Below are 16,813 nucleotides of genomic sequence, written 5' to 3' on the forward strand. Positions count from 1 at the left end.
ATGATTTTAAAGTAGAACAAGAACTGCAATGTACCTTACCTCCTGGCTTCAAGTAGCACTTGAAGGAATCACTGTTGATACGCTTCACAGTTTCTTTCCATTAAGACTAGTAAAAGTGATGTGTTTTTTTTAACCGTAGGGGATGTGGTTATGATATGTCAAATCCAGCTTTATTGTGACTTTATCCCAAGAGCTGTCACTAGCAGCTTGATGCCCGTATACTTCATAAAAGGGGAGCACCTCTCTGCAGCTTGCTGGGCTCATGGTTTGCAGAGCTGTTAGAGGGGCACGGCAAAAAAAACTTGCTGTGGATTTTTGGGTGATGTCATCTCCTTGGAGACTGCAGTGCCTGAAAACCGGACCTGTTGTGTGCTGTGCTGAACAGCAGGTCAGGTTTTACTCTGATACCCAGATCTTGTTCTGTCCTGGCAGCAGGCGCTGCCTCTGTCTGTACGTGCTATGGGCAGCTGCATGGAGAGTCCTGGCGTTGGTCCTCGCCTTTCCCTTGTGCTGAAATCAGTCTCATGTAACATCGATATGCCAGTCATTTAAACCAAACTGCTTTTTGCTTTCTCAGTGTAAAATCACTGCTAAGCTCATTGATGTGATCTATGCAGAATAAAAGTGATATTTTTGATCTTTTTTGTCTTTCTATAGTTTCTCTTCAAAACCTGAAGATGTCCTGGTTGTTTGTGGTCAGATATGGCAAATGGTAGCAGGTGGATCGGCCTGACTTGGGTAATACCAATAGCTCAGAGCAGTTCTGAAGGTGGTTCAGGTGCACCTAACTTCAGAGGTTGAGCTTATGTTTATTGGCACTTAATGCAAGGTCTGGGTCTGACGTGATGCATGGAGCCTCTTGGTATCATCACCTCCAAATGTTCCAGGGCCAGCTGTGCTTTTCTTTCATCTTGTTCTTCAAAGCATCTTCGTGCTGTCCCTTCAAGCCTATTCAGCTTGGCACTATCTCTTTGTGCCAGTTGCTTCTGTAATCAGTTTTGGCATGGCACTTCTTTGCTTCTGCATCTTCTTGTTTTCTCTCTTATTTTCCCTTCTGTCTGTCAGTCTCTGGGCTCCACTACACTGTGTCTCTGGCTGCACAGCTTTAAGACTGTTGTCTCAGTGTAATTAAGTAAAGGTGGGCTTTACCTGTCCTCCCTGTATGTTCATAATAAGCTGTTGAGGTTAAAATTACTTACAACTTTCAGGCATCCTAGCCCTAATCCCCTTTCCAAAGGGTTAGCCAGAACCAGGAATTTGGGGACAGGGCTAAGGAGGTCTATGGTTATAGAAGAAAGCTTGGAGGTGGCTGTAAGAAGACCTAGAAATACGGAACCAACTTGTTTCCCTAGCCCAGGAAAGGTGCTGAAAAACTACGTACAGTTGAGGAGGCTTTCTGTCAGTTTAAAATGCACAGTGAAGCATCAGCCACAAATGCTCTTTAGCATCTTGTTCTGGTGTCTGGAGATCCAAGGGCTGCAGGTATCCCCTAGCTGGTTTGGAGGACAGCTTTAGGAGCAAACCCTTCAAATCTCCAAAAGAGCAGCTCCAAAGTTGAGCAAGCCCTTGCTGCCCACTGTAACAGCTTTGACCCAGCCTGAATAGCCTATCAAATCCCATTACTTAGAAGGCACTGGTTTAATTAAGCCCCCTTTAGAAAGGAGGTGACGAAATGTGGCTGGCAGCCTGTGCCAGCATTCCTGCGTGTGGAGCTCCACAAGGCTCTTTGCTGACGGTGTGGGCTGGGGGAACGGCCTCTCACTAGGTATTCTCTCACGGTGCATTAGGAAGAGCTAGTGGGATTTTAACTGGAATGCTGCTTGAATCTAAAGTGTGACTGTATGTCTGTGAATAGTGCAGTTTTATGGTAGCTTGCTGTTAATGTGCCTCAACCAGTTCTGTAGCTCAGAAATAAGGTGTTGCACGTGGCAGAATTGTTCTTCCTGCTGCGCTTTGAAATTAATGCCAGGTGTTTGGCCTCCTCTAGGATTTTACTACAGGACTGCCAACAAAAGAAAAATACTTAGTGCTTACGTGGGCATTTTTGCATACAGGGTACATCCAAGGCCCCAGCCTGATACGGCTGCGAAACTCCCTGCTAGATGCTAGAGCTGCGTGTCTTTGGTTCTGTGGGACCTGTGCATGCTGCTGTTCACGTCCCTGGAGTGAACTGATAACATCGTGCTCACCTGGTGTTCAGCACCTGGTGATCAGTGTGTGGGAAACTTAGTATGTCCTTGCAGCAGCCTGCTGGAGAGGGGATATCAATTATCACTTTAAAAATGATCCCTTTGGATTTTCCTTTCATTGTTCCTTGCATTTGTACGGTCTGGAGTGAGATGCTTCTGATAAGAGTCAGGCAGTGTAATCTGTACTGCCTTTGGGTCACTGAGTGAGGAAGCTACTTCCTCTCTCTGCATCGCAAGTTTTAAACTCCTTTTGTGAAGGAGCACTTGGCTTTCAGTCTGAGGTAGTAGCTATAAGAAAGCAGAGTTGGGAGGAGTGCAAGGAGTGCATAGAGACCTGTCCCCAGTTTGTGTTAGATGATGGCTGGAGGCAGCACATGCAGTACGTGAAGACTGTTTTACTTTACAGGTGGCCTGGCTGTCTCAATAACAGCAAATAAAGTTTACATCCTAATTGCTACTCCCACAGAGATCTGACGGAGCAGCTGCTTGCCTGACCCTGTGATCTGGGCCCGAAAGGTGTGGGTGGTTTCATGCTGTGTAGTCTGATCTCTGCGGTGCTGTGACCAGTAAAGCCCTTTCAGCTCCAGTAGTTCACGTACAGCTGTACCGGCTGGTCTTGTGGCTTTGCCCTCGGCCTTCCCGAACGTCCTTCGAGAGGCAAACTCAGCACTGTTTCATGTCCTTCCCTCTTTGAAGTCTCCATGTGGTGTTTGCTTTTGAGAAGCAGGTGTTGGCTGGTGCCAAAGCCAAGCTCGTTGGCCAAGAGGAGCTCTGTGGGGCATAAGGACAATGCTGAGAGGGAGAGACGTGCAGCAAGGAACCTGACAAATGCCAAGCAGAGTGATGTGCAGCTGGAGCTGCCCAGCATGACTCACTTCCCCACAGCCTAGTGTCTGCTTGCTTTGCTTCAGGAAGTTGGGCTGCATCCGGGTAAATCTTGCAGCTTTTGGCTGTGTTAATTCCCACTTAGCCACATTAGCCACTGGTGTTGATTGAGCTATTGACTCTGATGTGGTGTTGTAAAGGGACCTTTGCCTAGAAAAAGGTAGTTTCCAAAAGTACCTCAAACCATCTCTTCCTGATCCCTACCATGTCAGCTGCTGCCGGGAGGGACAGCGAAGCTGTCTGTGTGGTCCTAGGCTCTGGACACCATTCCTTGAAGGTAATGTTTGCAGCTGGAGTCCATAACAGAAACACCGAGGCTGAAGAATGAGACCTCACTTGGGGAGTGATGGGTTTGGAAATAAGATCTGCTCCAAATTGTGCTTTGAGCACTGACTGCTGCTGCTGGGGGTGTAGCAGGTAATTTCATGGGTTTGAAGATTGCCTGCTGGACAGGGCACTCTGTCAGCTGGAGGGCTGCAGAAACAAAGGGCAACTCTGAGGCTCTGTTACGTGTAACATCAAAGGGGGGCTTACAGATGGAGTTATCGAGGGAAATGTGCTGTGGTGTTTTAAGGAAGATCTTATGATGCTCTTCAATCTGCTTCTGCTGCTAGACAAGGTTACCGAATGCGCCACAAGCATCCTGGAATAGGGTTTTAGCTGACTGATCAACAAAAATATCCTGTAGCTTGCTCTAGTTTCAAAGCAGCTCTCTTCTCAGGATAGCCGTGAGAAAGCTCTCTGTGTTAAAAGCTGCTTGAATAATCATGTGTTTAACATCTTAGCCATGTAGGATTTGCACTGACTTCTCAAATTTAAAAAAAAAAAAAAAAAAAAAAAAAGTAGATGATTGAATTCTGCAGTTGTTGGAAGAAGACTATGGTTAGCATTGTTTCCTTGTGCATATCCGAAATCTTGAGGTCTTCCTACCAGTTACTGTGTACCAGCATTGTGTATTGTTAGCAGTGTACCACCCAGCACGTCTAGACAAGTGCCATGCTGGCTGTGCACGCCCAATATCATAGTACCCCTTTTTAGAGCAACAGGGATTAAACTGAAGAGGATCAGTGTGGTATTTCCAGGAGGAAGGGCTGTTAATGCCGGGCAGGCAGGATGTGCTCAGTGGGGCTGGGAAGGAGCAGTCTCGGAGTGCTGTGATCTACAACCCGATCTTTCTAATCAGCCTGGCTGCTTCTTGACTATTTGTGGTTTTATTTTCCTGGCCATTTGGATTGTCAGACCCTGAGCAAAGTTATTTATTCACTCCATCAATTCTTGGTGCTATAAAATCCATTTTACTGTCTGTCTTTGCAACAGGATAAACATAGCAAGTGTCAGCAGCGTGTCCCATACTACAGAGATAAGACTGGAACCACATAGGCTTATGCAATGCTATATGTATGAAGTTGCTAAATGTATTTTAAAATGTTTTTCAGGTTCTAAATGGCTTCTAAGAAGTTGGGATCCGACTCTCATGGTAAGTGGAATTTGGTACCCTTGCCCTTTCAATAGGATGAATCTTAGTGTTGCTGCTGAGTAATGTCCTGGCTGTCAAGACTGATCTGTTCAGCCCCTGACTGGCTTTTTTGTTAGGGACAAAGTGCCTTGGCTTCCTTCTTGCATAGTTGCTTGCTGACGCTGTGCTCATTCTCTAGCTAAACTGAAGTTTAGCCTTTGACTATCTCCCATCATCCCTGCCCCTCAGACATGGCAGGATAATACCTCCCCAGCAATCCCCTTCAAAATCAAAGCTGAACTGCAGTTTTGGTGCTTATGTGATGCTCGCTGAAGCAGACGCTAGATCTGCAGCCTCTTACTATGAAAGTCAAGTGAGAGGCTGGATTGCAAGTCAAGCTTTTAATTTATCCTTGGGTTGCATTTTGCTCAGTAATGAATTTATCCCTAAATTGGACTTACCTGGCTTAGTAGCTAACAGGCAAGTGATCTCTCCTACATCTGAGATGTGTAATGCCATGCAGATGATTAGTGTCATAAGAATTATGTGCTGCAATGTGTGTTTCTTTTAGAAAATGGGGTATAAATGTGAGAGGACTCTTTTTCCTGACTCTCATTTTTTTGTGTGTAATGTAGATTCTCAAAATGAGTAATCAGTTAAAGCTGTGATGGTGGTTCAGATTAAATTTCTAAAAATCAGCATATTAAATAACAGAAAACCTTAAATTGCTTTGCTTAAGCATAGTACCATTGAAACAGTGGCTTGGCTGTTAGTTCGTATATGTTGGTGATGCTTTTTGTATTAAATTTACTGTTAGAAGACAAATTGAGTCCTTATCTATTTGAGTATTGAGGCAGTAAGTTCATACATTTAAAAAAAGAAAAGTGAAGAAAACTGACCCAGAAAGTAAAGAAATCAAGTTTTCCTAGACCAGTACTTTTGTGATTAGGCTGAATGCTATGAGCATCAGTGTTTTGCTTCAGAAACACTCTTCTATTAGCTGTCCCAGAACAGTTGGTGTCTCTTAGCACACGCTTGATTTTTTTTTTTTGTAGGATTGTATTTGAGATGAGTTTATTGCAGTGTATTAGAAAATTACCATACTGGGAAGAAACAAGGTTTTTATTCCTTAGTCTAGGTGCTGAGGTTAAGGTGACAGTCATCAGTTCAACTCATCTAGTCTGGGTGTGCTTAGTGTTTTACTGTCCCAAAACAAGGGATGTTGCTCTATAAATACCACAGTGTGTGCTCTGTGGCTGGTGTGAATTTCAGGCAAACAAGGCCATGGGAGGGGAGATGTCTCCCAGTTACTGTGTCAATAAGTCTAATAAAACAGGTATTTGTGTAATGAGCAACTTGGGCTGTGAGATGCAGAGACGCGATTGTGCTGGGCTTGCACGCTTGGATCATCCCAGTTAGAGCAGGACTGGTACCAGTGGGACTAACCGGGGCATGGCAGCAGCAGCAGTCAAGCTGGACTCTGAGCATTTCAGAGATAAGGCTGTCTCTGACCTGGCCATGATGTAAGTGTAAGCACAAAGGCTGCCACAATTGCTACTTCTGCAGAAACACACGCTGTTGTATCCAAGTTCTCACGCTGCCAGCTCAAATCCTCTTTGGATGTCATGGTGTTGGTGGCCAGCGAGGTGCAGTTTGGATGCTGTGCTGTGTACTGCTTCTCAGTAAGGACCGGTGAAAATACTATCCTATTCTGCCTGGAGCTCTCTTTTGTTGTGGTTGTATGGGTGCCATGTAGGTTGTTCAGCCTGAGGGTGTCAGAGCTAGAGGAAATGCCCTCTGTGTCCCAACAGGGCTCTGGGATCATTGCATAGTGTGAGAGCTCAACTGATGACAGCACATAAACATTTGCCTCCAAGTTAACAGGATATTCCTGTTCCCAAAAGCTGCTTGTTCTCTTGGAGCTTGTGGCTGCGTTATTGTAGATGAGTCAACAGTGAAGGAGCACAAATAGTACTTAAACTGTCATCCAGGTATGAAAATGGGCCACGTAAAAATGGCAAGTCACAGCTCACTGAGCAAGAGGTTAGTCACCAAACATCTCACATTGCCACTAATGTCTTATCGGATCTGTAGCACTCGGAGCAAAGTTACAAATGATTACTAGACAAACACTTGAAATTGCTGTTACACACAGTCAAAAACCTTGCCTGTAATTCCAAAAGTTTAGACGAGTTAATGTAGAAACTGGCTACAATTTATTTTACGGGTTTTCTTGCACTTCTTCACAGCAGCTCATGGAAAACAAGCCTTTAGTCTGGCTTCTTGGAGGAGCTTGAGTCGTTGGTGATTCTGCCTAGTGAGTTTGCAGGGTGCCGGAACAGCTTTTGTCCTAAAGCACTTCATAAATACTACGCGTAAATGATAGATGTAAAGCACAGATGGAGGACCATGAGGAGTCTGTGGCCTCTCACTGGGGTGATCGCAAATAAGAGTGGATCTAGTCAGATTGCCATGTTTAAAAAGTCAGAATTGCAATACTGAATGTCTTGGGCTATTTCACTGTGTTTTGGTTAAAGCAGATCTGGGTTTTGGGCTGTTTTTTCCTTGTGACCATTTCTGTCCAAATGTTACTGTCCACTTGTATGCTAAAACTGTTTGTTTTTGTTGTTCCTCTTCCATAGCTGCTCTAGAGCTGGGTCATTTTAAAACTTATTTTGAATATGACAAACTAATGGCTCCTTCTATAGAGGCGTAACAGAACACAACATTAAGGAGAGCTTCAGATTCTGGTTGTGTAGGCATAGTGTTGTCACGAGGGAAGCTAAGATGCTGGGATTTTAACTTCAAAATTTGTTCAGCTAATGGAGTGTTGTAAAACCTAGTTATGGGCTAGAATATTATTTTTTAGAAGAACAAAACTGAAGCAATGAAGTCAGGGCATATTCAATGTGTTTCTTGTCTTACAACTTCCTTTGTGTTGAGTCACATTGTGTGGTTGGGGCAGCAGAGAGAGAGTAGCTGCCACATAGAGAAACGTAAGGTTTAACTGAAAGCATTAAATTTGTAGGGTTTTTGATACCATTTCTTCTTTTGATCTTAGGGCCTTTCAGCTATCTCGATGATGTCCCGTTTAAGATAGGAGACAAATTTAAAACCCCTGCGAAGGTTGGATTACCCATTGGTTTCTGCCTGCCAGATTCTTCTCAGCTTGTCAGAGAAGCCCAGGTAAGGATGGTTTGTGCACTTCTGCTCTTTCCGCTGCCACCCCAGGTCTTCAATGTGTTACTCTGTGAACTACATTTTTGTTCGGGTGTTAGTCTTCACTGTGCTTACTGTTACTTTATAGTCTTCTAGAATGTAGAGGAAGATAAGTATTGTAAGGTGTGCTGAAAGTTTCTTCTTACTCCTATAAAAAGCCTGATGGCATTTATTTTCATGTATCTACTCCCCCCAAAAAATAGTGTTTTTAAACAGTTAAAGGTTTAAATGCTGCCCTGACAGTGCTAAACTAAAATCGTATTTTTAAGAGGAAGGATGGTAAGAATTGAAATACCCATGCTATGGCATACCCTCAAACAGCGTTCTACAAGTATGGCCACATTCTGTGCATTATCACTTTAATGGGGTGAAAAAATAAATTTCTGGTTCTTACTGTCTGTGCAGTACTGAGTGGGAGATCTTCTCCAGCCATGTAGCGAAGATGTTGCTGCTTGGTGTGGATTTCTTCCAGGTCTCTGAGGCACGTGGCTCTTGCTGTAAACTTTTGGTAGCACAAAATCAATTACTTCAGCATAAATCCAATCTCCAAATGCAGGTTGTGATGCAGGAAATACAATTGAACTATAGTTTTCTCATTTGAATCTGTGATTCTCCTTGGGCTGCCCAGTTTGTTGACTTCAGCATCAGCTGTGACGGATTGCTGTGGACAGGTCTGATTTTTTTCTGCCCTGCCTATCTGCTGCAGAGCTGAATATCTGAATTTCCTGACATCATGGCTTGTTATTATAACCGTTAAGTGTTTGCCTGACTGATTGTCCCAATACACATACTTCCACCTAGTTAAGCTTGAGTAGGATTGCTGCATGAGGCTCTAATGTCCTGTGGCAGGTCTTGCTGTGCTATCCCTGTGTTTTCCAGCCAAGCTGGGGTTCAAATACAGTACGCCTGGTTAGATTGCAGTGCCTCGAATAAAATGATGTGATCACGTAAGCTAAGCCTTGCACAGTACTCTTTGGCTTTTTTACAGCTCTGGTGGGAGCTATTCAAAATAGTAAAAGTGCACAGAGGCTAAATTGATCAAAACCATGTACTTAGTATTTCGTGTTTATAAACACCGTGGTTGTGTGTGTATACAGCTGTGATAGCTCTGCTCAGATGGCAAGGAGTGTGGAATAGATAGTGCCCAGCACTTCTGCCAGTGAGTTGTGTTTCAAAATCACCTTGTTGATAAATTGTATATCCCATCTCTTAGAGCTAAATAAGGAAAGGGAAAACTACTTTGTGTAGAGTTGAGATGGGTCTCCAGGTTCTCTCTGGAGCCTGCTGTGGGATGGATAACACAGTGTGGGTCCCAGAAAAGTCCAACAGAGGCTTAGCAAATCTTCCTGGCTTGTTGCTCTGTAGAGCTAGGATGTCTTATTACCCATTTGGTTATGTGACATCATCCTGGCAAGCAGGCTGTAATTCTTGTGAGTCACAGGTAGGTTACACCCTGGGCTTAGCTTTGTAGGCTGTGTTCTGAGTGTTTTTCCATGACACGGAGGGCACTAAGGTCGTTTGGTCCTTGTAAGATACTAAAGCTTGACATATATTTATTGTGTTCAGAATTTTTTCCCCTCAGTCAGGCCACCACAGTGGCCTGCGTGCCTTTAGTGGGTAGCTTCTGTAAATGTCTGGTGTGCTAACCCAACCCTGAAGGAGCTGATGTTAAATGAGAAAAGCTTGTGGGGTCCAGTCAGTGCCAGTAACAGTGGCAAAAACAGCTACTACTGGAAGTTATTGTCAGAGTAGCCAGCACATCCCCTTTGGCTGGAGAGCCATTAGCACAGGTATGAGAATGCTGATACCCCAGTGGGTCTAAAACTAGCATCCGGTCTGTTAGGAATCTTTTAGGGGGAACTGATAAATACCTTATTGGTCTTTGCATGCAAAAATTACTCTGCTGTAGTCTTGAATCCTAGTTCAGTGGTGTCAGATCTGAGTGTGACTGTCCATCACGTGTGACATCGCTGTCACTGACACTTCAGGCTTCCACTGACTGCATCTATTTTATTGTTGGAAGAGGGGGAGGGAGTTGTGAAACTGATCTTGTGATCATCAGTAGCTCTAAACTAAACTAAGTGTAGGATGGACACAAAATACGAGATTTTTGGTCCAGACTATAGCCAGATTTTGCTGCTAGAGGTAAAACGAACTACTGCTGGTGTCTCCTGCCTTCCTGTGGGTTACAAGAGATGCTGTGGAAAAAAATTCTGTCCATGATGATTCATGTAGTTCTTGCTCTGTGTTACTTGTGTTACTTATGCTGTAAAGTAGTAGCTGTGATTCTTATAACTTGTCTTTATTTTTTTTCCTCTTTCCCTCTCTACCTCTGGTCAGTATGACTTCTCCCTGGAAAAGAAAACAATCGAGTGGGCTGAAGACATCAAAAAAATTCAAGCTGCCCAGAGAGAAGCTGAACGCAAGGCAGAAGAAGCAATAGCAAACTCAAAAGTAGCCCCAGAGGACAGCAACAGAATGGGGTTCTCAGAGGGACCTTGCCCTGAGGCCATGCCTCCTCCTATCAACCCCATCCTTGCTAGTCTGCAGCACAATAACATTCTTACTCCCACGCCAGCTGACAGCAGTGCTGTGAAGCAGAAAGTTCTTAGTCCACCTCGCCCCAAAGCAGACTTCAACCCAGCTGATTTTGAATGTGAAGAAGACCCATTTGACAAACTGGAATTAAAAACTATCGATGATAAGGAGGAGTTAAAAAACATTCTGGAAATCCACGTTGGTACTACTGGGCCAGTTGTTGCCCAGCTCTTAGATAGCAGTTTGCCCAAAGGAGGCTCTGAGTCTGTGTTGCAAGATCAGGAGGTTCTGGCATCCATAGAAAGGGCCACGTTGGACTTCAAGCCCCTTCACAAACCCAATGGCTTTATCACTTTACCGCAGTTGGGAAACTGTGAAAAGATGTCCTTGTCTTCCAAAGTGTCCCTGTCCCCCATCACTTCAGTGAGCAATATCAAATCCCTGTCCTTTCCTAAACTTGACTCCGATGAGAGTGATCAAAAATCATCAAAGCTCATGAGCACTTTCCACAGCACTACCTGTCTCCGCAACGGCACTTTCCTCAGCTCTTTGCAGGCCTGTGCTCAGACTAAAGCCAGTGAACTGAACGGACACCATGTGGTTGGTCTGTCTGCTTTAAACGAGGACAGTGGCATGGAGACATCAACGTTATCCTCTTCGACCAGGCTGCCTTCCCTGGCTGTGTCAACAGTTTGTACGGAAGAAGAATCGTCTCAAAGCACAGTGACCACGGTAAACGCGCGGTGGATTAAAACGGGGCTTGTGGGGGAGATGTGGAGGTGTGGAGGCAAATGTTGATTCTAAAATGTCCCGTGGCTTTGTTTTTAGCTTCATCTAATGTGTGGCGTATAGATAAGGCAGATCATGTGCAGTAATTCTTTTATGTGGCAAATCGATCTGCCCAACAGGTCTTCGTGCTGGCAGTTGTGAACCTTAGACTGCTACTCACAGGCTGCTTCACCGTGCTCTGCCACGTCTCTTAACTTGCAACCAATTCTGGTGACTTCTTCAGCTTCTCAGCTCTTGTTGTTCATAATAACAGTTAGCTCAAAAGGCATGCAGTTATGTATAAGATTTCTTCCATGATTTCTTACCTGTGAGGGTGGGAGAATTGCTTTTTGGATACCAAAAGCAATTTTGAAAATCATCTCAGACTTACAGATTTTGGTTGCTGTACAGCTCTGAGACAGGAGTTTGAAGCTTCATTGCTTCCAACTTGGAGCAAGTTCTGAGAGTGCTTTGGGGAAACCTAACTTCATGCCATCTGTTGTGGCTTTGTGAGTGGGAGTCCAGGCTTGAGTAAAATTTGTGCTTTTTTCCAAAGAACCTAAGATCTGGACACCAATACTTGTGAATTCTAATGAAAACTGCATAGCCAAATTGGCTCTAAAATCTGAGATTTGGAAGGCTTCTTCTGTCTGCAAAAGTGGTTCTGTGTTCTTGCTGGTGTACTCCAGGTTTTTGTGACACTATGTGCCCTAAACACAGTGACAGTCCTTCTCTTCCCACAGTCCTATCACCTCTTCTCAGGCTTAAGTATATACAGTGTTATTTGAGAAATACAATATTCTGGCAACTAGTGTATCCCTAGCACAGCAGAATAGGTGTTCATTGACTGCTAAACCAAACGCACCCAGTAAGCTTCAGCAGGAGCAGCGGTGTGCTGAGCAAATGCTTGCTGCTACACCTCGCAGGCTTGAGGGGAGGTTGTGTCATTTTATGTGGCTCAGAGATGAGACCTTGAAGCATGACATCTCCAGGGATTAACGTGAGAGATCACTCACAGCTAGATAGGTGGGCTTTAAGATAGCCAAATTCTCACTCCAGGTGTTTAAATCTCTGCTAGGTTAAATCCTATTGAAGACCGAGAGGGGAGATGTGTTCTCAAGAATGCTGTAAGGGAAGGTACAAAATGTTTTTAAAAACTAAAAAAGGAGTTACCAAATAGACTTACTAGGAAACATAATAAAGATCATCACTTGAAACTGTGTTTTGGAAGTAGCAAGCCAAGAAATAGGTGTGTTGACAGAACTAGTTCTTCCCATTGAAGTTCCAAGGCGTCTGAATATGCTTGTTTCCTATTTCCACGATAAGGTCCCAGTGGCTGGAAAAGGACAGCAGAGTTGCATGAAGTTGAAGTATAGGCAAGGACCGTAACAAAAATCCTCACAGTATGAAAAGGATAGAGAAGGAAGTCAGAGTAACCCATGTGGCCACCAGAAGAAGGACACAATCCTCCTACCGCAAGTTTGCATGAGAAGAAGCCTGGTGATTTTATAAAGCTTCAGTACACTTCTGTCCCAGTGTGTTGCACAGTGCTGTTTACATACACATTTTTCCCTTCACAAGTTCAGAAATCATAACTTTGGATTTGGCGTTGCCACTGGAGCATGTTTTACCAGTGAATTGGATCTAAGGTTTTTTGGATGCAAATAAACTTGTGATTTCTCTGCTGCGCTGATTCTGGCCTGGGTGATTCCCTTTTTCCTCGCGGTGTTTCTTGAAGCTTGCGGGTTTGCTTTTTGCAACTTTGGCGAAGGAATAAATGACTAGCGAAGAAATTAAACAGTTGTTTAGAGACCTGAATTTGTATGGCATGCCTTATTTGTGTAAATACCTGGTTATGGGAGGATGGATGGATGGACCTGATGGACCATTCCGAATGTACTGCTGCATTAACACGAAGTGCTAAGCACACCAGCCTGCAGGTGAAGCTCCCAGCTTGTTTACAAAGTCTCTAAAAGCAGGAACAGTGTGCAAGCATGGGCTGAAAGCACTGCACGCCTTCTCAAAAGGCACTGAATGAAGTATGCAGCCTTGAGTCTTAAGGGAGCACAGCTTCTGAGTGGCCAGCTCTGTCTCCTGCAATTCCTTTGGGTGCTTCTCTCCTCCACTGGAAGTCTTTGATCATGAGCATGGGTTATCAGGCTCAAGTAGATTGAGGAGCTGCTTTTCCATGGCTTGAATCCCTGGTGTCAGAAACAGTTTGGGTTCTTTTCGCTGTTGCATTAGTAACAGAGCATCATTCATTTGGGGAATTTGATAGCCAGCTGATTTTAGACCCCTGTTTCACTGTATCCCATGTTCTAGTGCTTTATGCTCTGCCAAGAGTCTGGAGAAGGGTGTAATTTGAGGAGCTTTCAACCCCTCTTACCACTGTGAGGACAGGTTTTTAGGTAAACCAGTCCATCAGGCTGCATGGGATTTCTCAGGTGTTGTGTCCTAGAAGAAAAATTGAGTGGCAATGTACCTGTAGAACAAACCTCCTCACCTCCCCCAGTCCTTCTTGGGGCCCAAAGGACTTTCTGGAAGAAGTGGGCACGCTTTCAAGCAATTGATGGCTGAAAAAGTATTAAGAAAGGCCATGTCCTGAGGGTTTTGTTGAAAAGTGATTTCTTCCAGCTTCTTCTAACTCTATTTAAGTCTTCCTGTGTTTTAAATGGATTAATTGAAACATGCAGACCTTGGGCAAAGTAAAGTAGAGCTGTTGGTTGGTTGTGCCCCTTGGCAGACCAGTTCTGCAGAAATGGAGCGGGTGTACAGCCCTGGCACTGCTGGGATCCCTCTCCAGGCTGTGTTGGAAACTGAACAGTCAGGACAGGGAAGGCCTCGTGTGCTACTGAAAATGGGTAATTTCTGTGTTGTCTGGGTGGAGCTTCCCAAAGTGGGTGCTGCTCCCCGTTGCTGATTTTTCTCCTGCCAGATATTTTTAAAGAATAATTTAACAGCCCAAGTTTGATACGAGTGATGTGAAACAGCCCTTTGAGGTGGCTCCTTTAAGATTTCTCTTGAAGTAAGAGCAGTTGGCTCCTTTTCAACCCAGCAAAAAGCTTACTAAGGGAAAGCACAAAGTTTTACAGAGACAGGTGTTGTTAGCCCTGTGCTGGGGATGGGGCAGTGTTGGATGCTGGTGGAGCACCACGTGCATGTAGCCAGTGCGCCGTGTTGTCTATACACAGCACGTGAATGCAGTGCTCTGAGAGCAGAACAAACAAACCTTGTGATGACTATCTCACACCTACACACAGCTGCATGACTTCTGCATTTCATGGATTACTGATCAGGCCACAGGTCTCTGCAGTACAGTAGACACAGTCCCCAATCTTTTCCTTGAAACCTTTTTCCCCAGATGTAGCAAACTCTGCTTGTGTGTCATGTTCACCACCTCATTCCTGTGCTGTCCCACAGGTACACCCAGACAACAAGGACACAGAAATGCCTACGGTAAGTTCCCACATTCCTGTGTGCTTGCACTGCCTGGTATTTGCAAAAAGCTGCTGAGGTGTTTCCAGAGGTAACATTCCTTCGAGTACAGAAAATCATAGGTGATGAGTGAACTGCAGGGTGAGGGAAGCAATCCCTTGCTTCATCCAAGGTTGTGTTTTCCCATATCATAAGGGCCTTTACTGTTGGAAAGGTTGGCTGTTAGAAAGCTTCAGTCCTGCCAGTAAGAGAGGGTGTACGGCAGGAAATCTGGGTAATCAAATGTCTTGATGAGGGTAAAAAGGGTGTGGTGGGAGTCAGACTACCTAAAGTGCGTGTTTCCATCCTAACAGTGAGCATCTTCCCCAGCACAGCCTTGGAAGTCTCCAGTTAATGAATTTTGCTGGGTGTCCTAGTTCTGCAGTAGCCAGAAATGGGGACACGGATGCAAAAGATGACCGCCATCTAAGCCTCTGGGTTTTCCCTTGTAGGTAATGCACCAAAATTTCCCAGCGTCTCAAGTGCCCAATAACACCAGCTGTGCAAAGCGGCCGGGTGGCCCCGCTCCAGATGTACAGCAGGCCCTCTCTGCCAGCGAGAGGCAGTGCGTGGAGACCGTCGTCAACATGGGGTACTCGCCTGAGAACGTCCTGAAAGCCATGAAGAAGAAGGGACAGAACATAGACCAGGTGAGAGCTTTTGCAGGAAGAGAGAAACCTTTGAGCGGGCGCTGATTCTGCTGAGGAACAGACATGGCTTTGCAAAATGTAGGGGGAGGGCACTTTATTCCAACGGTGGCTTGCAGAACTGCCCCAGAGGTTTTCACCTGGCACAAAAGGCTCCCCAAACCAAAGAGCATCTGCACAAGTTTCTGTTAAACTGCCTGAGGCAGCACAGTCTTCCTAGGAGCCACAAAACAGCCCAGAGGAAGCTTGGCATGGATCCATACCTTCAGTGCTGCGTGACCAAAAAGCAAAGCGCCTTCCCTGTTCTGAGCACAAGGGGTTACTCTGCTGCTGCCTCCCCCTGCAGGGAGATGGGCCCCTGCGGGCTTACTGCAGCCCTGGAAGGCTCAGGAGGTACCAGTGACCGACTTTTTGCGTGCTCTGGCTGTGGTGCTTCCTGCCATGTGTTGTTTCAAATGCTCGCTAAAACCAGGTCACGGAGCATAAAGCGTGGCGGGGTGAAGCGTGGCTCTGGGTCTTGGATCAGCTTCAAACAAAGCAATGTTTTGAAGACAGAGGAGCGTGGCCAGGCTTTCTGTGCTGGTCCTGTGCTCCCTGCACACTGCACAGAGCGTTGCCTTGGCAGGAGGAGCGTGCTGGTAGCTGCTGTGCTGCGCAGGGTTTGGCTGCTGGTAGAGCTGCTCTGCTTGCCTGCTGCCTAAGAATCAAGAGCACTATCTCATTCCTAGCACTACCTTTCTCTTACCTGTCAGACTCTCACCCCCTACCTCTCTGAACTGAGAATGAATGAGAAATGTGGCAGCAATTTCTGGGTATGTGAGCTGGGATTTGCAGCTTGATCAGCAGTGTGCTGAGGTGATCTTAAGAAGCTGACTGCTTCCAGATTGTGTTACCTGTTCTGGCTGAGAGGAAGCTAAAAGCTGGTGTAGCTTGGTTGCTGGACCTACAGTACCCCTTCAAAAACTCAGAATAAAAAATCTTAAATTAATCTGAATCTTAAATTTCTTTTAATCTTAATTTTCTGCCTCCGTAGTGATTCAGAATAGAAGGCTAGAGAAGGAAGGCCATTTGACTGGAGTGAAAGATGAAGCTGATGGGGAGAGCACAAAGACAGAAGGACTTGTTTGCTTTTTTTTTGAGCAAGCTCTTGCATAAGGAGGGTCTCAAGATAGAGCAGGAAGAGCTTTGTCTCGGTTCCTGGTGAAGCCTGGGACGGAGTTGTGCTCAGTTCCTCTGCACATACAGAGGTGTGTGACTGTGTGCTGTGAATGCAGCTCTGCAAACTTCTTTGTTTTGTTCCCTGCAGGTTTTGGATTACCTGTTTGCACATGGACAGCTTTGTGAGAAGGGCTTTGATCCACTTCTTGTTGAAGCAGCTTTGGAAATGCATCAGTGTTCAGAGGAGAAGGTGAGGGTGCCGTGTGCTCTGCAATAGTGAGAATGCGCCACAAAGGGGAATTCCAGCAGCAGTTCCTCTATAAAGTGGTCGGTGTAATTCTAGCTCCATGGTAATGCTGCCTTGTCAAAACGGGCTGCCAAGGAACATCCTTGTGGTGATAAAGGGAGTATGTTCAAACAGATTTCTTCTGCATTGCTTTATGACCTGTACTTGCATGTGATTTTATGGGAATGATGGT

The 16,813-nt window shown here is 45.2% G+C and overlaps 1 protein-coding gene across 8 annotated transcripts in view; it reads left to right on the forward strand.

Annotated features, from left to right (window-relative positions):
- Positions 1–16,813, forward strand: part of UBAP1 (ubiquitin associated protein 1) — a 35,428-nt gene that overhangs the window by 15,097 nt on the left and 3,518 nt on the right. For 7 of the 8 annotated variants that reach the window (XM_084503965.1, XM_084503967.1, XM_084503966.1 and 4 more), the window contains 6 exons: positions 4,511–4,551; positions 7,592–7,716; positions 10,090–11,019; positions 14,476–14,511; positions 14,982–15,179; positions 16,483–16,584. In XM_084503965.1, the coding sequence (XP_084360091.1) occupies positions 4,518–4,551; positions 7,592–7,716; positions 10,090–11,019; positions 14,476–14,511; positions 14,982–15,179; positions 16,483–16,584 (1,425 nt within the window). In that variant the 5' untranslated portion in view covers positions 4,511–4,517. The remainder of the gene's footprint in view (positions 1–4,510; positions 4,552–7,591; positions 7,717–10,089; positions 11,020–14,475; positions 14,512–14,981; positions 15,180–16,482; positions 16,585–16,813) is intronic. The other variant, XM_084503972.1, reaches the window with a different exon arrangement.

This window comes from Aythya ferina (genome assembly GCF_964211825.1).
Source record: "Aythya ferina genome assembly, chromosome: Z".
NCBI classification, from domain to species: domain Eukaryota; kingdom Metazoa; phylum Chordata; class Aves; order Anseriformes; family Anatidae; genus Aythya; species Aythya ferina.